Here is a 22,726-nt window from a genome sequence, read left to right as displayed (position 1 = left end):
GAGCCCTTACGTTTAAACGCATGTCCTTAGAAATCTGATGTCTTTGCCATCCAAAGGTTTGGTAACCTCACCTGAAAGAAGCCCTCTTTGCACAATGAAAAATAAAGTTAGTGAACCTTTAGGGCACCCTGTTCTGGACCACAGATTTACAAAGCACCCCAACTGTAAAATATCCTCTACATCTTCAGGACACGGAGGAATGAAGTGTTATTTTTCATTTCAGTGATAAATCTTCCTGACTTGCGTCAGCCCCAGAACATTTAGCTTGGACTGGTTGATTCCTTTACCTAAGTTAAGGGGAATCTTTTCCCCCTCTCGTCTATTTGTTTACTCTTATGGGTGACCATTTTATGTCTCTCCATAGTGTATGGTTGGAGTTGGATTCCTTTAACTTTTGGGCTTAGCCTGGGTTGCCCCTTTGGGCTTCACGGTTAATTTCTCTTTAACGCAGTGAGTAACTGCTCCTAAGGAGTAATTGGATTTATCATCCCCTTTCCATATTATATAGTGAGCCAGCACCCCCACCTTATGTGGAGTACTGGGGGGGGGGATACAATGTATCCCCTTTCTCACTTAACTATAACATTTATGTTACAATTGCAAGTTTATTTGAATGGCTGGTGGGAGTGGTTTTATCTTTGTGAATTTTTAGTCTCATTACTCGCAGGCTGTTATATCAGCCTCAGTAATTGAAACGCTTACCTCGGGTGCCCTGCAGGAGTGCCTGGTCTGCACTGTTCCAATGCGTTGCCCCCTCACTCGGGTTAACTCTGCACTGAAAAATACCCCAGCCACTCTTCCCCAGCGCTCTGCCGGTGGATTAACCTCCAGAGGACCGTGAGGCTTGGAGGGACTTGGATGAACTTGGTTCCTCTGGAAAGGGTGTTTGGGGCGAGGGGGATAAAGGGGGGGCTTGGGGGGGGGGGGGGGGAGTATGTATTTAGTATTGGTTTCTATTGCTTTCTCTCCCACCTCCCGTCTCTCCCCCTTAGGTAGCTGGCTGGCGTGTCGCAGCTTTTGCTCACCGTAATGAACCGAGGACTGAAGGCCAAGGTTAGCAGGTAGGTGTCCGACTCCAGTTACTTCACTGAAGACTCGGGGTCTAGACCAGCTGCGATGTACTGGATACGGAACAGGTAAGTTCTGGTGAGCGTTATTCCAGATCTTGACCACTTCTCAATGTGAAGCGCATCTTGTATGTACAATGACTTTATTGATGGGTTGAATATTAATAGTCCATTTCTTCACTCCTAGACGGAACACCAGCAAGCTGTCTGGACTCCGAGCGGAGCGAAGAAGCAAGAACTTGTATGTAAATGAGTCCAAGTTAAACTGAGAGGTACGTGGTATTTCAGTCTCTTATTGTAGTTTTCTAATTTCAGGTTCCCAGGAGCTGCGATTGCTGTGGACTGCACACGGAGGACCAGAGACACTGAGTTACCAGGATGGGATGCCACAAGTCTACAAAGGCCCAGGTAAGGATCAAGGCCGAACACAAGCAGGAGCCCACCGGGGCAAGTCGTTCTTCAATTCCAGGCGAGAATGCTGCAAACTCGCATAGGTGCCCATCTGCCTTGTCCCCGCACTGGAATCGTGACAGTAATGCACAGAAGGGCCACCATTCTTTTATAATGGTGGGTTCCTTCTTTTTTGCCATTTTTAAGTATCCTTGTTGTTTCCAAGGTCTTCCCCCTGCAATTCTAGGTGGGAACGACCCTAGTGGAGGTTTTGTCTTTGGGGGGAATCCAGAGTGTCTGAGAAGGCAGGAAGAGAGGGAGGACTACAAAACTCTGCAGCCCTTTGTCTTTCAGTGTGCCTGAAAGGAACCAACTCCCAGTGAGGCGAGTGTGGGGGCAGGGATGGGGGGTGGGGGCCATGGGAGTTGGCTGTCCCGATTGGACAGCCAGACATCCCTTTTCTGTAAACTGCAGGGAGAGATTGCAGAAGTTGTGCTGTAGCTCCTGATCAATACTGTGAGCCTGCTGACAAGTCAACCACCGGAGCTAAAACCGAAGAGGCAGATGCAGAAGATAAATCTGCAGCAATTTCCAGAGAGCTTGCCCTGTAACCTGAGCCTGATGTAACCCTTCCTTCCAAACGAATTGGGGGGTGGGGGTTTCCCGAAAACAACTACTCCTTCCCAGAGACTGGTGAGATACACCAGTCTCAAAACGGGCCTGCATTTTGAGCCATCCCACGACATGCTGCAACCTTGCTGGGCTGCAATACCCTCGGAACTCGAGCCAGAGTATGGCGCATGGTCTTCCGAAGTCCGAATCCAGCTGAAACCGAGAGTGAAGAGAATCTGACTGGCGAGATTTGTTCCATCTGGTTGCTGTAAAAAAGACGACAAATCCACAGAGCTGCGAGACTCTATAAAGAAACCTTTGCTGGAAGCCTCCTCCAATGACTGCTGCTACAAGTTCCCATCCAGTGTCCAGTTCTTTCGTCTCAAGATGCAGAATCCAGGGACCGGTCCTGTACTGCTGCATCCTGAAGGCACACACCCAGAAGCTCCTTTCTCCTAAGCTACATTGTGGACTTGGGCAATTTAAGTCTGGTGAGCATCCTGTGAGTCTGATGTGTGGTTGGGAGTTCGCCCCTACTACTTGCCCAGGCCAAATGCATACAGGTAGCCTCCTGTGATGTTCCTGAACAAACTCTAAAGCTGTAACTTGTTTAAGATATCCTCAGGAACTTTAACATTCCTGCAACTGAACCCCATCTCAACCTGCTCCTAGACCACCAAGGTCCCTCTTCTGCCTCTGAGAGAACTCATGCAAAAGACTAGGGAAGGAATAAATAAGAAAAGGATTCTGTCGTGAAAGTATAACAAGTGTATCATACTTGTCAAAGAGTAAGTGTTGTAACTGAATCTCTGCAATAGAAAAGTTAAGTGTTGTAGAGGGGGGACCTAAACATAGCCCTCCTTTCACCCATCCCACCCTCAGTCTGTCAGAAAAGATGTACATCGCTCGTGACGCCGCCTCCTCTCCATCGTAGATGCATCGCAGGTGTGAGAAACGCTATTCACTCAGATAGCCATTCAGACCATATCCTGATGGATATCCTGATGGAGTCACAAGAGAGACAAGCCTGCAATCGATGGAGCAAGTCAACTAACTGCAGCCACAGAGAGCTGATGACGTTTCGACCGACATGACAGATACATTAGACATGAAGCACATATGTATTCATGCACGAAGATGGAGACATTTTAGTTTATTTCTGAAAGACACAAAGGATATGCTTACGACTCATAGCTAGAGGACTGACACATGTATATCTTTTGCTGAGCAAAAAACCACAAGACGCATAAAGAATACATCTGAACGGCTTGTGAACGCTTAACGCAACCAACAGGGATGGCCATGCAAATAAAGATGGACGCCAGAGGTACATTGGAGTGAATGGGGGAAGCTTTGAGAACTCGAGACACAGAAGGCTAACAGACTGATCCAGTCGAAGCTGGTAGAGCACATTTCCAGCGCGGCTACAGTGCACAGATAGCCAAGGACACAGAGGAGGAAAGTTTCCAGATAAGCAGAACGGATGGGGCACCTGCAGGGAACCCAAGCTGAAAATCCTCATAATTACAAGCAAGAGAAATAATTTTGTGGTTCCAACACACGTGCCCCGAACTTGCCAGACAGTGCCTAATCATTTCGAGCCAGTTAGAGATGGCTGTTCCTATCGAACTGAAGGCAGGGCGATACAAATGTAACAGGTTCAAAGATGAATGTTCAGTCTCATGGCTTAGGAGGTCGGAGAAGGTAACTTATTGGGAACATGTAGCACCTTCGGGGTTGTTCCCACGGTTCTACGTTATTTCGCCGAACGAAATTTCATCGTGGGACATTTCATCGCCGAAATCTCATCGCCAGACACCCTGTATTTTATTTATTTTTATTTCTTGAGGGGTCGGAGGGGGGTTGGGGAGGTTCCTCCCCCCAGATCCCCCCCACTTTAATAATCATACCCCAACCCGCAGAAAACACCCCCCAAAAAATATATTTTTTAAAAAAAGGGTTTCTGGCGATGAGAATTCCGGCGATGAAATGACCCATGATGAAATTTTGTTCGGCGAAATGCGTGTATACCGTTCCCACTACCTTAAGTTGTTGCACTTGGCCTAGTGCCTGTCCAAGGCTGAGAAGACTGTCCATTCCCTGTTCACCGTCCACCATCAGCTCACACTACATTGCATTGGCCAACTACATTTCACTAACCTGTAACTTGGCATTTGATACTTTCGGAGGTGGTCCCAGGAGGTGCCACCAGATATGGTTTACCCAATTAATATAACAATCCCTTATAGAAAATATATGTAGTTCACCTCACTAACCAATCCCTTCCTGTTAGGTTTTTGGGATGCAACTGCATTTTTGTGATGTCCCACACACTAACAAATCTGGCTAGCAATCCCCTGGACACAAAGCATGGAGAATGTTACGTTGCTCATGCGGCAATCCCAGTCATTTGAATGCATAATAAAAACGGTTACATTTTGTTCTATGGCTGAGTTTTGAGTTCTTGGTGCAGTGGATTTCCAGGGACCCGTTACTCTTGCATGTAGATGGGGAGGCTGTTAATAGACCCCTGGCCACTGTTACAGTGTCAATGTTATTACTTAAGTTGCTGGTTGCTCCTTTAAAGTGCTGGTACTGTTTTATCATTACTGAATGAGTGTAAAAGCTTACCAATAGGGTTTACCTACCTTGAATAACATTGTGTCATTCATAAAGTGCATCATTGGGTGTTGCTTTCCCTGGTCTGCTAAAAGTCTGAGATAATACTTGTCTTGGAGTTGCTTACAGCTCCTCGTATATAGGCCTTGCTCGCCTTGAATAGCTGTGGCTCTTCTAAACTTGCAACCCTGGGTTGCGTTTCCCTGAATTGCTTTGGTGCTTTTCTAAAATAGTTTCATAAGGTTCATACTTGCCTTAGAAACTGTATTATAGACTTCTTGAACGTATATTGGGTATAACTAGCTATTAGCTAGGAGGATAGTCCTGTACCAATAGGTCAATTACTTACCTTAAAATAAATGGTGTCTCTTAGAATATAATTGGTTTGGTTTTCCCGGAGTTGCGTAGTGCATTCTAAAATAGTTAAGTCTTCATACTCATCAAGTAGCTTGAGGCCCCAAAGTATATGAGCCGATTTACTAGCTCTGAACCGTGTGGGACCGGGTTGATTTATTATCCGATTTCATAACGGAGTATCAATGCATGACTGACCGGGTCTACTACCCTTGAATTACTGATGTTATTCTAAAAGTATATCTAACCTGGTATTATTCCACACCCCCCTCCAAGAATAGTAGATTACCATCCTGAATGTATAACCTTTTTGACTCCCCTTGACTCGTTTCTTTCTTCTCTAAATAAGGTTATACCTTGGTTTGCATACCATAGGCATTGAACTGGTTTTTTTAGGATGTTTATGAGGTTATAGTACTTGCCCAAGATTTATCTTGGTCCATTTGTATTTATTTTTACAAGACAGTGTTTCAGTGCTTCTTTGGACCAGATGTATGCTACAATTTCTTTGTACCAAGCTACAGCCCTCTCCATCCTCCTCCCCCCTCCTAAGATAATCCTGGCTGCTCGGTCCATGTTACCCTCATCCAGTGGCACAGTCTTATATTAAGAGTTGAGCTTTTGTAGTGCTTTAGATATGGTTTTTATGAAGTCTTGGTAGGACTTTAGAAAAACTGTCCTAACATGAAGGCACCCGATTGACTATTATTCAACATATTACAACTTTAGACCCTGTCATTCATGGCCCCCTGGGTGGATATCAAAGTGTCTCCTTGTACCATCAAACCTCAGTGTAAATTGTAGGTTAAGTCTGGTCTATGACCTGCAAGCTACCAGCAATGAAAGATTATAAAAGTCACAGATGCCATTTTTTTTTAAAGGGACAATTTTCCAGTTCTTAGGGAGTAAAGGTGGCTGGTGCACCACTTATCTGTAAGGCAGTCCACAAGTTGGGGGTCACTAAGTTGGGGGTCACTGGCAGTGTCCAGAGACGACAAAGTCATTCAAATGGCAGGTTTAGCTAGCACCGCAGGGGTATCTTGGGGCTTACATCCACTGAGCCAGGAGTTGGTCTTTCAGAAACCAATGAGGGAGATGGACTGGCTTCTGAATAACTGCTCTGCAATATCGAAATACCTCTGCAGAAGAATTAGAATTCGATGTTGGACCTTTTCTAATGTTTCCAGCCACTTCCAGCCAACATTTTGGTTCCACGCAGGGGTAAGGGGCAACAGTAGTAGTTCCTGGTGGTGTAGCCATGTTTCCAGTAGCAATTAACCATCTTTGTTGTTCATGACAATTTGTATCCCATTCACGATCGCAGAACAAACAAAAGCGCTGCTGGATGCAGAACAAGGAGTCACAATAGGGACATCACCAGGGTACAGTACGATGTGCCTACCAAATTAAACATACACTATATGACACCTAGCAACAGGCTTGGAAAGAGCTACAGGGCAATCATGAAATAGCAAGGGCTGCCTATCTGGCTAGTATAGGCCACTTTTGGGCACAGTGTGGGCCGGTTTGATGAGTACATTCATTGTACAGCAGGACGTTTTGACCCACATTGTTTTGACCCAGCCCTGCGCTAAGCGCATTAAAACAAACCATTTACCATAGGTTGGACCAAAAATGTTTCTCCAAGTCGTAGTCAAATATTTTCTAGCAACAAGTAATGAAAAGTGATTCAGTTGCCAGACACTTCTATTAGTAGCACCCATGCCTAGGAGTGGAGCCCAAAAAGCATACTTTAAGGTCACTTGCATCTTAACACAAGGTATAGGGTCGCTTAGGGGCCACAAAGAGCAATGTTCTCAGATTCAGACTCATCAGGAAAAAAAGTGGGTAAATCAGTCAGGGGTACAACAGAGGACTCAACCACAGATCTCCTTGATAGGAGGTTCCTGAATCAATCTAAAAAAAAGGTTTTAAAAAAAATATACATCAGTCTTCTTCTTTAGGTCATACTCCAGCCAGTGGCTCATAGGAATGAAAATGCAACTATTGGAGCTCAATCAGGTTCTCAGTGTAGGTTTTTTTTTCTTCATACAGCAGGAATTAGAAGACTTTCCAAACCAGCATTTCTTTTTAGGGAAAACAAACAAAAAGCATATCATTCAACAGTTAATTGAAAGCACAGTCCTACCTTACACGTGCGACAAGAGCCTAATGCAATTTATTCTCACTCCACAATAGATGCAGCATAGTTCTCTGCAACCTCAAGATGCTGGATCGTTCACCAAGTCACCCAGTTGAGCTACTCTACTTGTAAGTATTAGGATTTTAAACTGCTTCCAAATTGCACCTCTCATTTAGCAACTTCACCACACAAATTAGATCATTAGGTTCCTCCAAAGTCCTCTAGTCCCAAGTATCTATTAAGACTAAAAATAGGAGCAATAAAAAAGGACATTTTATACAAGTTTTCACTTAGCCAACCAAGGCGTATATCATGCCGATATTTCCTTTTACCTAAATGTTTAGTAGCAGTTGGCCTGCGTGTTAAATTGCCACTGTAATCTGCTACAAGAGGCTCCAATGCCTAGTCTGAGACTACAGGAAGCGACACAGAAATATCACGAGCACATGAGGAAATTAGGCTCTGTACTCCCAATGGGGTACCGTCTCAAAACCACAATACTGCACGACATTCAAAACGCATGTTTTGCACAGAAAAGTTAGCCCGTCTAGAAATAAAATATATACATTTTTTCACTTTTCAGACCAACAAGGTGGGTGAAATTACCTTTTCTGTGGCAGTGAAGCAACCTCCTCCAAAACTTCAACAGGCAGCAACTTTCTTTTCTAGGGCAAAAACATTTTGATAAAAAAATTGTTAAGTACCAAGAATTATAGATGGCTTACTAAAAGGGAGTCCAGTTGTCTATATACAGAAATTGCAGTGAATTTAAAGGTTTTGAAGGACATAGGTAAATAGTCAATTCCCGTTAATGTAATGTATTCCTATGCATTGGAACACAGATGGCATTTAAAGAGCAGAGAAAACCTGCCTTCATATCCTCACACAAAACATCACACAAATAAAGGACTAGATAGTTAAGATGGAGGACTAGAAAATGGTCTGTGGACAGATTTTTAGGAGACCACCCTAGTTATGTTGAACAGGGAGTTCTGAGAGGTAAGCCAAAACCCAATGAAAAGGTACATGGATGAGCAGTTAAGGCGTGGTCTCAGGAGTGTGTGGGTGGTGTTAGGGGCCATCAAGGAGTCCACGCAATTATTACATTTGGACAATTATCAAACTACAGTTATTTATTTAGGCCACAGAACACACTGAAAAATGAAACTAGCAGGTAGTAATACCACACAATACAAATAGATAGGATCACCAGTATATTCATACTTAATCAAATAACTAAACAAGGCAGTTAAGTAATGCAGATGTCGTATTAGAATAGTAGCCAGTCACAAGTACAATAGCCTAACTGTAGAAGTCCAAACCTGAAGATGAATGGGGCCCTTGTGTCCAGGTCACAGGGGCCAGCACAAGGTTTCTCACCAGTACAAGTGCTCAGGGTGCAATAGGCTTGTGGTGATTAGTTTAATAAAATGTTCAACAATTTACCCAAGGATAGGAAAGTGCTCTCCTTTTTTCCCAGACCAAGAGTAACCCAGGGGCAAGATACCCGACCCAGGTCCGGCGACCAAAGCTAAGGAAAGCCAGGAGACAAAGGGACTTGTTCCCAATGTTAGAATATGGAGGAGTGGGTAGGTACACCAATGCTCATTTATACCCAATTATCTACTCAACAAAGGAGCTCCAAAGAGGACGACTGCTTCCCTTTGGCTGGTGGGACCAACCAGCCCTGAGCCGTACTATAAATTGAGCCATTGCCCAAGTTGCTGCGCCTTTCCAGAGCTGCAGATGGGAATACCAGGAGACCTCTGACCCATTTTCACTGCAATACCTTTGTGAGGACAAATCCGTCCAAGTCTTTGCTGAGCTCCAGTTGGACCTCCAGAGGCACGATCCCACTCATCTAAGTCCCCTGACCAGAACGCAGGACTTCAGAATCGAAGAAGGGCGAAAGCCATCCTTTGTTGGTGCTTAGAAAAAGGCGCCAAAACCGCAGACCGACCAAGGAGACTGAAGAAATCCTAAGACTGATACTGAGGCATCCCATTCAGAGTCCTTCCTTTTGTTGCCAGACAAAGAAATCGGGGGCCAGGTCCATCGCTGCTGCAGAGGAGAATCCAGCTACAAGCATTTTTCCTCTAACCCAAGGTACTGTGGGGTGAAAGGTATAACTTGACCTGAACTGAAGTCGCTCCAGAGTGACTTGAGTGCGTGAACATGTGTCAATGGTGTCCACTCTACCTCTGACCCAGGCTTGCCCGTCTGTGTCCCTTTAGAGAGTCCTTTTGCAGGGTCTCCCTCGTTGGGTTAAATTGCCAAGTAACTTATCCTAGAGACTAAAAGTATCTTGAGGAACCTTTGCTGTTCTGCTGCTACTTCTTTGAATCCACTCCTACACAGACCTTTTCGTATAGTTGGGGATTGGACTTTACAGCATTAGCGTGTCAAAAAAAAAAAAAAAGCTGTGCTGCTGTGTTATTAACCAACCTTTTTCCTTCCTAAAAGACCACCTTATGTTGTTTTGCTAAGTAATACAATATTGTATATCTTTGTTTTAACATGAGTGTGCGTTAGTACCGATAATACGGTAGAACTGTCATTAGTGTCAAACTAACAATTGTACCATGAGCTAATACCATGAAGCAATGGCCTTTGAAAAGCATTTAGAATTCCTATGTTTGTTGGTTAAGTGAACTACGTAGTCATCTACTTTCCTTGTGTAAATGTAATAAAATGTATATTTTAATATGACAATGCATTACTTACCGTAAAAGCATTTCTGATGGTTGTATCTGGTTAGGTTCACATGCTGTGCATAGTCCGACATCCAGTGGTCACTGCGGAGTATTGCATTTTGTTTTTCGTAGTCGAAAAGGGGACGTCGACAAGGCGTGTCTGTAACACTATCCCTTTAGTGACGTGCGTTGTACCCACAATCCCTCACGCATCGAGGTCCCTCTGTATTTTTTCTGCCCTGAGGGAGCCTTCTATACGTGAGTACAGAAAACAGAGAGAGAGATGTAGAAGGGTGTCTATGTTCCTTCCATCCGAGCGCCGAGGAAGGGTGGGCGCATGTGAATCTAAGCAGATACAACCATCAGAAATGCTTTTACGGTAAGTAATGCATTGTCTTCTGATGTTTGTTAATCTGCTTAAAATCACATGCTGTGAAAAGACTAGCGAGCAGTACCCGGAGTTGGCGGTGGGTTATGAGAAGGAACAGTAGAGAAAAGATGTCTTAATACTGCCTGTCCCACCTGGGAGTCAGATCTAGAGTGAGCATCTAGACAGTAGTGTTTTGTAAAGGTGTGCACAGAACTGCAGGTTGCCGCTTTGCAGATGGACTCAAGGGGAACATTTGCAATGAATGCTATGGATGCCCCAGTGCCTCGAGTAGAATGTGCTCTTAGCCTGAAGGGTAGTTCTCTCTTAGCAAGAAAGAAACAGTGATGCATTGATCAATCCATCTAGATATAGTGGATTTTGAAACTGCATCTCCTCCTCTTCCTGCTGCCACCGAGACAAATAACTGATTAGTCTTTCTCAGTGGTCGGGTTCTTTCCATGTAGAACCAGACAGCTCTGCGCACATCAAGTGTATGCAGACTTTTTTCTCCCGAATTGGAAGGGTTTTGAAAGAACGTTGGTAGTTCTATTGACTGGTTTACATGGAATTTTGAGATGAATTTCGGTGCAAACCTTGGGTGCGAGCGTAGAACCACTTTATCTTTGTGAACTGCTACAAAGGGGTCTAAAACAGAAGGAGCCTGTAGTTCACTTACTCTCCTAATGGAGGCGATAGCTATTAGGAAAGCGGTCTTAAGAGTGAGGTCTTTAAGAGTTGCTTTGTGCATGGGTTCAAAGGGTGAGCCCATGAGTCTGGTAAGTACCACATTCAGGTCCCAGCCGGGAGCTGGGTTTGCTATCAGAGGGTGTATTCTCTTTACTCCCTCCATGAAGGCTTTGATAACTGGGACTTTCCACCACGACACTTTAAGCTGGGAAGTGGTGTATGCAGAAAGTGCCGCTAGGTGGACTTTAATGGAATTGAACACTAGACCCGAGTCCAGTAAATGGGTCAGGTAGAGGAATATGTGCGCGGGGGAGCCGTCAACTGGGTAGATGCTTCTTCCTCTACACCAGATGACAAATCTCTTCCATTTGCTAGAATAACAGTGACGAGCGTTCGGCTTTCTAGCCTCCCTGAGGATGTCCATGCATCTCTGCGGAAGTTGTAAGTGTCCAAATTCTATGATCTCAGGAGCCAGACTGCTAAATTCAAGGTCTGAGGGCATGGATGCAGTGTCCTGCCCTTGTCCTGTGACAGCATGTTGTGCGGGCAGGGAAGTTTCACTGGGGGAGATAGAGACATCTCCATCAAGTGAGCGAACCATGGCTGCCGAGCCCACATAGGGGCCACTAGTACCATGGTAACTTGTTCCTGGTGCATCTTGTGCACAATCTTGTTGAGAAGGGGAGTCGGGGGAAGGCGTAAGCAAATTTCCCTGACCATGGAATCGATAGACCGTTCCCCTTGGATTGGTTCTGGGGGTACCTGGAGGCGTAATCTTGGCATTGTGAGTTCTCCAGAGTTGCGAACAGGTCCATTTCTGGGAATCCCCATTGTGTGAAGACTATGTCTTCGTGCAACTGCCATTCGTACTCGGAGGGCAGAGGGAAGTCTCTGCTGAGTTCGTCTGCTAGCAGATTGAGTTCCCCTGGTACATGTTGCGACAGTAGGAACATGTGTTTGAGAGCCCACTTCCAGATATTCTGGGACAGCTTGGACAGTCCTGGAGAGTGGGTGCCCCCTTACTTGTTGAGGTAGTACATGGCTGTGGTGCTGTCCGTGAGGACCATCACTGTCTTCCCTTGTAGGTGTTCCTGGAAGGCTTTTAGTGCCTTGAACACGGCCAGTAGCTCCAGTAGGTTTATGTGCTTGGATGCTACACTCTGAGTCCACACTCCGTGAGCAGTCTGATGGGATAGGTGAGCCCCCCCCCATCCTGTGAGAGATGCGTCTGTGGTTAGAGTGGCTTCCACTGTGGGTGTGGCAAAGGGTTTCCCTCTTACCAGGTTTTCCTTTGTCCACCACCGTAGCAAGAGAACCAAGGCCTGCGAGACCACCACTAGATCGTCCCATTGTCCGCTGGCCTGACACCACTGGCTGTTGAGCCACTCTTGCATTGGGCGCAGGCGCGCGTGAGGTACCAAATAAATACATGACGCCATCATTCCTAGCAAGCGCATCGCTTTGCGCACCGTCACCTCCCGACCTGCCACATATTGGGGGATCTGAAACAGCATGTTTTGGACCCTCTCGGAGGGGAAGACGAGGCCGTCCTTTGTTCGAATTAGAGCCCCAGGAATTGTTTGACTTGGCTGGGGTCTAAGCTGGACTTCTTCTCGTTGATGGAGAAGCCCAGTTGGAACAAAAGGTCTACAGTCTTTTGGGTTTTTGAGAAGCATGTCTCGTAAGAATCCCCTGTTATGAGCCAATCGTCGAGGTAAGGATATACTGGGATGGATAACCTGCGCAGGTGGGCCGCTGCCACTGCCAGTACTTTCGTGAATACCCTTGGTGCAGATGCTATGCCGAAGGGTAGCACTCTGAACTGGTAGTGTTTGCCCTCTATCATGAACCTGAGGTATTTTCTGTGCGCTGGCAACATTAAAATATGAAAGTATGCATCTTTCATGTCCAGTGTTGTCATGTAATCTCCCTGTGATAGCAGAGGGATCACTTCCTGTAAGGTCACCATACGAAACTTTCGGGGTTTGACAAACTTGTTTGCTGGGCGCAGATCTAATACAGGGTGCATGGCTAGATCCTTTTTGGGTACAAGGAAGTACACTGAATAAATACCTTCCGTTACCCGAGATAGAGGAACGACCTCTATAGCTCCTTTTTCCAGTAGCTGGTCCACTTCTTGGAGAAGGATGGCGAGGTGTTCTGGTCTCATGCGTCGTCCCCTCGGGGGTCTGTATGTTGGGGAACAGTTGAACTCTATATGGTAGCCGCGGGCTACGGTGGATAGTACCCAGCGGTCTGATGTTATTCCCTCCCATGATGGAAGAAAGGATGTTAACCGGCCCCCGACCGGCGATGCATGGTGAGGGGACCCAAATCTTCGCGTCACTTGGTGTTGTTGGTGGCTTGGGAGCCTCTAGGGGTGGAACCCCGGGCTCTTCCCTTGCTACGTCGTTGACCTCTCTGATTGTACTGGCCACTATTACTTTGGTAGTTGTTGGCAGAATATTGAAGTTGTTGATTCTGTTGCTGGCGTTGGCCACGAAAAGAACGCTTGTTGACAAATCCCCGCCTGTTAGGGGGCTTTGAGATTTGGTCCAAGGTCTTTATGGTATCAAATTCTATTTTCGCATTTTCCAGTGCGTCGTCCACTGCCTTTCCAAAGAGGTAGACTCTTCAATAGGCTTGTTAATGAGCGCCGCTTGCGTTTCCGCCTTAAACCCGGAATTGCGAAGCCAGACGTGGCGCTTCAGCAGAATTCCCTGTACCAAAGAGCGGGCAGCTGTTTCCGCTGCATCGAGGGTATTCTTAATGATGCATTGGTTGACCAGAGACCCTTCATTAACTGTAGCCAGCAATCTAGTTTTTAGGGGTTCAGGGACTTCCTCGATGTCCTGCTTAAGCTTTCTCCATTGCGCATCAGCGTAGCTTGCCAGCAAAGTGTTATTATTGGCAATTCTAGTTGAGAACGCTGCCGAGGTGGTAATTCTTTTGGCTAGGGCATAAAGCTTTTTCCCCCCCTCTTTATCCGGGGGTGCCTCGCTGGTAGACAGTGGAACCTCAGCCCTCTTCCTAGTGTTAGTCACCACTAAGGAGTCCGGGATTGAGTGACCCTTAATATATAGTGGGTCTGATTGAGAGGGTGAGAACAATTTTTTCGATTCTTGGATTAACCCCTCTTACTAGTGCAGGGGTGGCCAGTGAAGGGTTGATTTGTCTCTTAACAGAGGCGAGTATTGGAATTGTTTGGCTGGTGGGGGTTTTCTGTGATAATCCTTTCCACGAAGTCAGTGTCTGGGGTGACCTCCCCAGTTTCGAACTCAAAATGTGCTGCTGCCTTCCTCAGCAGCGCGTTAAAGGTGGGCTGATCGTCAACAGGCGATGGGTTCCTAACTGGTGTGGTCTGAGGAGATCTGATGTCTATAATGTCTGGCTCTGTAGACCCTGATGGTGACTGCCAGGGATTTGGGTCACCCTCACTTGTATCTTCTTCGTACCCTTCCTCACTTATGTTAGTGTCCTCATGGAAGCCTTCTCCCTCTTGTTGGTTTTCATCATTAATGAACTCCTCTCCTTCCTGGAAGTGAGTGTCCTCTTCGGTGAGGTTGTAAGAGTTCATATTCTCCTGAAAGGGGTTATAGAACAACTTCGGGTATTTAGCCCTTGGACTTTCTAGGAGTACCTCCCTAGGTCTTTTAGGTGTCCTATTTTCTGGAATGGCCATGAATCTGTCGAACTTGTCCATACAGGACTGGAACTTCTCTAAGGTCCACTGAGGTAGGCCAGAGCGGTCTGGGAGTGAAAAAGGAGTTTCTTCTCCTTGTATTCGCCTAGATCTGGCCCATAGCGTCGAAGATAAGGTGCCTTCGCCTTCCGAGAAGTGTTCTGGCAGGCTAGGGCTTTCCGTCGACAGTGGGAGCTGTCCCAGCCTACTTTCCGGCGCCTTTGGCGTTTCTTTGGCCTTGTGCGCGGTTTTCGGCATGTCACTTGTCGTCCGTCTCTGGCCGTCCTTAGAAGATATACGCGCAAGGCTTTCAGTGATCATTCTGCCTGTCGAGGGAATTGCTCGCCGTCGCGCTAGGTACCGTTGAGTCTTTACTGGCAAAGTGCGCACTCTTACTAGGCGCGTTGCCACCTGAGGGTTTGGGGTTAGCGCCCTTATTTCCAGAGTGCCCGGTCGCCTGTCGCGGGAGCGGTGGCGGGGAGGGCTGGCGACCCTTACGGTCGGAAAACACCGGTGGGCCCGGTGTCTCCGTTTGCGCTATGGCTGCCTTTGTCTTCGACGAATGCGTGCCCTGGGGTATGCGTTTATGAGATTTCTTGTGTGCGTCCTTGTCGCCAGGGTGTTCATCCCCATAAGCTGGGCGTGAGCCGGGCTTGTTGGGGCCGGGGACGGACGAAGAGGAGCGAGAACGCTCCCTCGAGAGGTCTACAACCTCCGTTACGGAGGCCGTGTAATCACCGTCCTCGTCACATCCGGCGGCAGCGGGCGAGGAATCTGACCTAGACATGGCGTAGGCCGCCCACCTTTTGACCCTGCGGTCCTTTATCGTTTTGGGCTTAAGTAACTTACAGGCCGCACAGCCCTCCTCCTTCTGATCGAGGGGCAAGCACCGGTTGCACTGTTTGTGCTTGACCTTCCAGGTATATTTGCCTTTGCAAAGTGGGCAAAACCTAAAGGGCGTCCTCTCCATAGCTGAGGGCAAGAAGTGTGATTACGACCTCGAAAGAGAGGGAGGGGAAGAGAAAGGCATTCTCGGAGTGAAAAGAAAAGATCACACAACCCCACTCTCCCTACTGTGTAAGGCCGGCGAGGCCAGGCCACTTGTTCGGCGACGCCGAAGGATCTCCTCCGCTCGTCCTTCCGTCGAAGATCTTGCTCGGCGGAAACAGCTTGCAGCTTCGTCGAGGGAGGGATCTATGCGTTAGATATTAATAATAATAAACGACCAAGGGTCGAAGAAATGATTTTGCAATGTCTCTCGAGGAGCTCCGCATAGAGGCGACCAATAAGTGGGCGGAAAAAAAACAATCTGAGGGACCTCGACGCGTGAGGGATTGTGGGTACAACGCACGTCACTATAGGGATAGTATTACAGACACGCCTTGTCGACGTCCCCTTTTCGACTACGAAAAACAAAATGCAATACTCCGCAGTGACCACTGGATGTCGGACTATGCACAGCATGTGATTCTAAGCAGATTAACAAACATCAGAAAACATTTTACGTTCAAGTGTTTCTTTGGACCATTGTATTTACTGGGTTCAATGTACTTACCTCCAGCTCACATCGTCCTCCTATGCTAAGCCCGACTGCTATGCTATCCTAACTAAGGTTCCTTACCAAGGGATAGTTTTATTAAGTCTACATCAAGTAGACATTAGGAAAACTCCCCCAATGCTGCCCAGGAGTTCCAGGTTTGAGGATTCCTCTGGTCGGGTGCAACTGCAAGATGCAACCCTGGTCGACAAAAATGCAAAATCCAATGATGCAGGCCCCTTTTGGATACTTCACAGGATGGAGGGAGGCTATCCAGACTATCTCAGTTTGCTGGTGGCAGGAGTCCCGTCCACTCATGGTCACAAGAGCTGCTCCATGACAGGTTTCCTTAAAGAAAGGAAGCTGGAATTCGGAAAGGATACTTGTGGCACAAGCTGGCGACCACCAAAGTTCCAGACTTGAATGCAGAGCGGCTACGGTTTGGGCAAGGTAGCTCATGAGAAAGAAGGTCAGTCCAGGGACACCTCTGAAAGCTCTGTATCCTTGAGAAGGCATAAAGACTAGTTGGTCCCATTTGTCCAAGGGCTGAAGCACCACTCACTCAGGGTCTCAAGATCAGACAGAGGATTAGGACTTCATTGGATTGGACACAGGAAAGGATGTTGGGCCACTTCAGGATCTTCAGCAGGCTGTTCGAGGGATTCTTGGCTCAAACGTAGATCTGAAGAATAGCTGCAGAAGTCCTCCTCTTATCCAAAATCCAGTAGTCGTCCAATTGGGGACAACGACTGAAGACTTTCTGGCACCAGTGATGTAGACCGAGACGGTCCGCAGCCCCCTTCCTGGGCCACACGCTTTCATTTGCCAGGCAAGCATATGACCTTAAGGACTTTTCTGACCTGAAGGCAGGAAGAAGGCCAAGCACCAATATGGCCAAAGAAGTCTAGCCACGCTTAGTAGCCATACATGGTAAACGTGAACACCAAAATAATGCGAAAACTGCCAAAATGCAACTGCTGCCAACAGCTGGTCTCTAGGCACATATACAAGTAACAAAGATCTTGTGTAAAAAAAAAGCTTAGGTGATACAAATGAAAATTTTGATAAGGGTATGGGTGTAAAAGAATATCTGCGGGTAGGAATAAACACTGTAGAAGAAAAATATGGACACAGTAATGTCAGTGTAGTGAAGACCTAAACATTGAGGAGCAGGATCTATGGCGAGGATAAGGGGAGTTGGGCATACATCTTCTGGGGGCAGTTAGTCACCATCAAGATTATTTTTGAAGCTAGTACACACAAAACAAAAATACAACACAAACTAAACAGGACGACAAAACAAAATGCATTTCCAGGAAATGAAGAACATTTCATACATCAATAAAATAAGTTCCCAAATAATAAAATCCGGCAAGTACTAAAAAGTCCTACACTTCCGTTGTCACACCATACTTCCATACAGTAGGGATGCATAGCTTCCTTTCACATTAACATGGGGCCAACACCCAAGACAGCACTAAAGTTTGGAAAACTGCTGGTGTACAGCAAACTCCTGCTTGTAGGCTCCCCCCTCCCCCCCGACACTCAAAAAACTTGACCAGTTTAGCCACTTCATCATAGACTCCATCAAAATTCCAGTATCGGAGTCAGTAAAAACCCTAGGAGTCTACCTGGACTCAAGTTTGTCCATGACCAGACAAGTAAATGCCACTGCCTCCTCGGCTGCCTACCATGCTAAACTCCTCAATGCAGTCAGACCCTACCTCTCCAATGACACCTGCACAAACATAGCGAGGGCCATCACTGGATCCCGGTTGGACTACTGCAACGTTTTCTTCCTAGGGACCTCCACAAAAAACCTAGAGAAACTACAAGACATTCAAAACAACGCCTTACGCGCAGCACAAGGCATTTCCAAAAGAGAGCACATCTCTGCTGCCAGAAGGGCCTCCCACTGTCTCCCCATAAAGGAGAGGATCATCTTCAAAGCCCTGACCCTCACCCACAAATGCATTCACCTCGCCGCACCAACATACCCATCGCAAAGAATCCACCCTGCCTCTTCCTCAAGACCAACTAGGATCTCCCCCCCCCCCCATGCTAACCTGCTCACCGTACCCATGGTAAAAAGAGCAAGAGCAGGTGGCGCCAGCTTCCGCTACTTAGCCACCCTGAACTGGAATGCCCTCCCCACTGCCCTGAGAGGTGAACCATCACTCACCGCCTTCTGTAAAACCATGAAAACCACCCTAGTCGCCTGATTACCTTACCCCCGACACGATGTCCATCCCCCTACCTGGGATACTATGAACTGTGTACGTTTTTATGCATAACATCTATTACATCTCTGCTCTCCAATGCTCCAACGTATGTGTAATGTAACTAAGTCTACTGCAAGTAACAGCGCCACAATGCCCCTGGGCTGTCTGTGCGCTATAGAAATGTCAAAAATAAAATAAATAAATCAGTGGCTGCTGTGATCCACCAGTAGCTAGTTCAATATTCAAATAAGAAGTACAAAAAGGAGAGGAACTAAAGAGCCACAATCTGAAAGATCTTGAACCCGGCCCCCAAAGTGATCAAGCTTTTCTTGAACTACATATAAGGCCAAGATGGGATTAAGAGGCTACTCCAAAATAGGCTTCTCTTTGCCTTGGATTAGTTAAAATAGTTTGCTAGCGCGAACATTATAGACATCTGGTTTCTGGATTTGCAACGTTTCAGTGCTTCACTTATGGTCCCAACACCAAAATCTCATTTTCAGTGTTAGCCATTGTCTGATGAATAGGGCACAGTGAATCTTACCTTGGCTATGGAGACGCACATTTGTCAGAGGACCCACTTAGCCACTTGGAAGTGAAGTGCACTATTGTTAGGGTTCCTAGGAAAAACTTTACAGACATTGATTTCCTGTAGTAAGGGGTTTTAGATCACCCATATGTTGTTCCCCAACATACAGAGCCCTGTTCTCAACATAATGCCTTTATGAAAACATACTGCACTTCAAAGAATATGTTGCTGTACCCATTTTAAATATTCTTCCCGAGAGGAGAAACAGAGTCCTTTTCAATGGGGTTTTGCCTTAAGTGCTCAAGATTAAGGAGTGGCGATCGGTCCAACAGGTTTATACCAGTACCAGGAATGTCCTCTTGCAGATTTGACCATGTTCAGGGCTGCACTTTTGTAACATTTTACTTCATGGGTGTTCCTGAGCCAGTATAACACTGGCATTAGCCATGCCCCCCACTACGAACCCTAACTGGAGGGGTATACTAGGAGTACTCTTCAAAAAAAGTAATAAAAAAACAGTCTTCATTTTAAAGTGGGGTAAGATTGGCACATCACTGCACCTCTGTGCCATATAGTGCTGCAGACGGAGCACAGGAGTTGTGCACATCCACAGATGGCGTTATGACCCCGACCCTCCCTAAAGTGAATTGACAGATATCGGACATCTCTTGCCATCCTTTAAAGCAGAGGTTCATTTTTGGGGAGAGTGGGAGGAGAGAGGGCTTCCATGAACCCTTCATACTTCTCTTTATTCCCATATAATCAAAGCGATCAACACAGCCAATCAGTGCCTCTTCCAGATCTTGTTTCACCAACAGAGAATTCATCAGATGGCAGGCCATTAAAATATTCTTTGGATTTCTTGGCAGATCTAACTACAGATTTGCTTGTAACCTGTTCATTGTTTTTTACAAGACCAATGGAAGATCTAGAAACAAAAATCGCATTTTATGGCAGCATTTAACTTTTGGAAGTTCTGCTGTCTTGAACTTTGCCCTCTGTCCCTCTCCTCTCTCCCCCACCCCCCAACCTTCTTTCGGGATTGGGAATCTTTGACTTTTGGGGTTAGAGGAACTGCTATCGAAGCCTACTTGCCACTACAACCCTTTCGTATATGGCACCATGGTAGTACATATATCTTATGCCAGGGATGCCCTTTAACCACCCCATTCTTGGCCGATGCGTCACCCTACATTGGTTTTAGGGAATAGTAGGCTGGTGGAAGCTCCAATTTAGTTTTGGCTTCACCAGGGGCACAAGTCTATTCACCACATTAGTAGCCCAATGTGCCCTTTTGGTAGCCATTGGGGTACTAATGTACATTTTCAAGACCAGCTGCCAGCCATTTTCTTTCTTGCCCATTCCTTTGTTTAAGCCACAAAGCAAGTCTAAAAGGACTATTGTGCACATGTGGGCTCACTTTGAGACCAGCCCTGCACCCTCTAAAGCAGTTAGAGCCGTCCCTGGCCTTAGGCATAGCCACTACACATCCTGTTTGGGGTTATTTGTGGAGCCAAGCTGATTACAAACCGACAAAAACATTTGCTTCAAACCCCTTTGTGAGATAAGACTAGCTCAGCTCAACCCTGTGCATGGTGATATATAGGGGAGACCCTGTTCCTACATTCAATCGGTCAGGATTTTCGGGACTGCAGCAGGTACTACCCGCTTGAGAATTGCTACCATAAAGAAAAGTTGCTGTATTTTTAGGAGCAGATTTGGACATATTGGTTGTATCCCGTGTCCTGAGCTTACCTCTGGTTCAGATTTTTGGCTACTGGGTTTCCTCCCTGACTAATCTTCATCATCCTGGCTGGGTCAGGCTTTGACCATTTTCTCCACCGTTTTACTGACTGGGCTGTGCCTTTTCGTATTGGAAGCTGTCACTGCCTAGAAGGGTAGTGGGAGCCTACTACTTGGCGTCAATATGGGTTGTTCTGGTCACTACACTGTAGTTCTTCGTGGGACCTTCTGTAGGTGGGCTGCATCTCTTAAGATCGGTTTGCTCCAACTACCCACCTGCCAAATACGGTCACTTTGAAGCTCCACCCTCCCGCTTCTGCTCTGTAATTGGGTTGGTTCACCCCACATACCTACACAAGCCACTTCCCCGCTCACCACCCAAATGCCTCTAACTCCCTCTACTTTGCGCATGGAGGAGGAGCAATGCGCTGATGCCTCACACCCCAGCCGCACCATGCCCCCAGCCGCACCATGCCCCGAACCCCACACTCACAACCCCCCCCCCCCATGCTGTCCAGTTTCTATTCACATCACAGCACCCTATCTTCCTGCTCTGCGCAGAAAACACTGAACATAGAAAACAGACCATGCTTTTGAGAGCCCTGTGTTTGCCATATAGAGAAGTGGGCAAGTTACCAATCCAGTCAATGGTATTTAGCGTAGATGGCCTCTGTGAACCCTTTTTCCCTGCTTATGAATAAACTCTTTCTCCTTCAATTCACCTCGGTTTGGGTTTTTCCACATTCCTGGCATCATTTTAGCAGTTGTATCCAGTTCTGGCTGTCGAGTTCAACTCCGAGGAAAGTAGGTGGATTTTCTTTTGGGCTGTCATTGGTCTGGTAAAGTCCCTGGGTGACATTCTTCAGGTTGCCTTGCTAAGGAAGGCTCTTTACACACCGGGTTGTTCAGCCATTCCTTTGCCAAGTCTACGGGAACTGCCACCGTTTGAACCTCCTTCTGACACCTGGGTTGGTGACTTATTCAAGACACTTCTCACCCATGGTCTGATCATTGGGCTAAGCAGGTTTACTTCAACCATGTTTTCCCATAGACTTCTATTGGTCAGAATCTGTTCTGCATCTCTTCTGCCCGAGGCACTGGTTCTCTTCAAGGTGGTCTCCTCTGGTGTCCCCCGGGGTCGTTGCAACCGCAGATCTGACTTGGCCCGGTTATTCATATGGGGAACTCAACTTACCTGAAACTCTTTTGAAGTGACTTTTATAGTTAATTACCTGCATATGACATTGTGTCTGGGGCCCTGTAGTTTTAGGCCCAAAGACTAACATTGCAGCCTGTACTACTGTTTTTCTGCATTGTGAAGCCTTTTTTGGTGTGTAAGCCACCAAATATCACCAAAACAATTGCTACAAGAAGAAAAGTGGTTCCAAGAAGCAGTCTTTGTGGGTGGCATGACAACTGGGCGTTGGCAATTGTACGATACAGCTTTTCAAAGTGCCCATTCCTGATGTACTATGCAGATTTAATCCAACAGTTCTCCCAATCAGGAGCACTGACATGTTGCCTGTGTCAGATCTCGACGATGGAGCCACAGAGTGATCTCTGAGCCGCAGGCCTCCCTTCTCACAACTGGGTGAGGGCAGCCATCTTGTTTGTTTGTCTGTGGAGCTGCAGAGCATAGTCCCTGGCAAGTAGTGACTGGTGAGGACTGTCTATTGTGCCTGGCTCCTCCCATTTAACAGACCCAGTCTGACAAGCTTCACCGAGATCAGTGTCTGACTCTTCATGAGCAGAGGCAGCGTCTTGGCTGAGAGAGGAGTTCCGTCCATCTGCTGTAGCTGGTAACTGGGTTGGATACATGGACACACAGGCACTATGGAGAGATAGGAGGGGGGTTAGGGCGGGGAGCATGTGGGTGAAAGCATGGAGGCTTTGAAGACGCTCTATTCTCAAGGTGTCATTTATGGAACGTGGGCGTTAGTAATTTGTGCGCCTTTCAATTATTATGGTGCTTCATCTGTGCATTTTAAAGGGCTGGTAATGCGCAACTACAAGTCATAATTCTGTCTTAATGAGAAATCCTCCACTCTTTCCACATCCTCCTTATTCTAACAATTCTC

General features: G+C 46.7%; 1 protein-coding gene across 1 annotated transcript in view; it reads right to left on the bottom strand.

The window, feature by feature from the left end:
* The window catches only part of NOL7 (nucleolar protein 7), a 196,260-nt gene that overhangs the window by 97,110 nt on the left and 76,424 nt on the right, over positions 1-22,726 (bottom strand). The window contains exon 4 of the mRNA XM_069613546.1: positions 7,792-7,850. Coding sequence (XP_069469647.1) covers positions 7,792-7,850 — 59 coding nt within the window. The remainder of the gene's footprint in view (positions 1-7,791; positions 7,851-22,726) is intronic.

The sequence above is a fragment of the Ambystoma mexicanum genome, chromosome 5p, assembly GCF_040938575.1.
Source record: "Ambystoma mexicanum isolate Mex_15411 chromosome 5p, UKY_AmexF1_1, whole genome shotgun sequence".
Classification (NCBI taxonomy): Eukaryota; Metazoa; Chordata; class Amphibia; order Caudata; family Ambystomatidae; genus Ambystoma; species Ambystoma mexicanum.
Note: the sequence above shows the minus strand (reverse complement) of the source record. Positions and strands in the feature narration are given on the sequence as shown.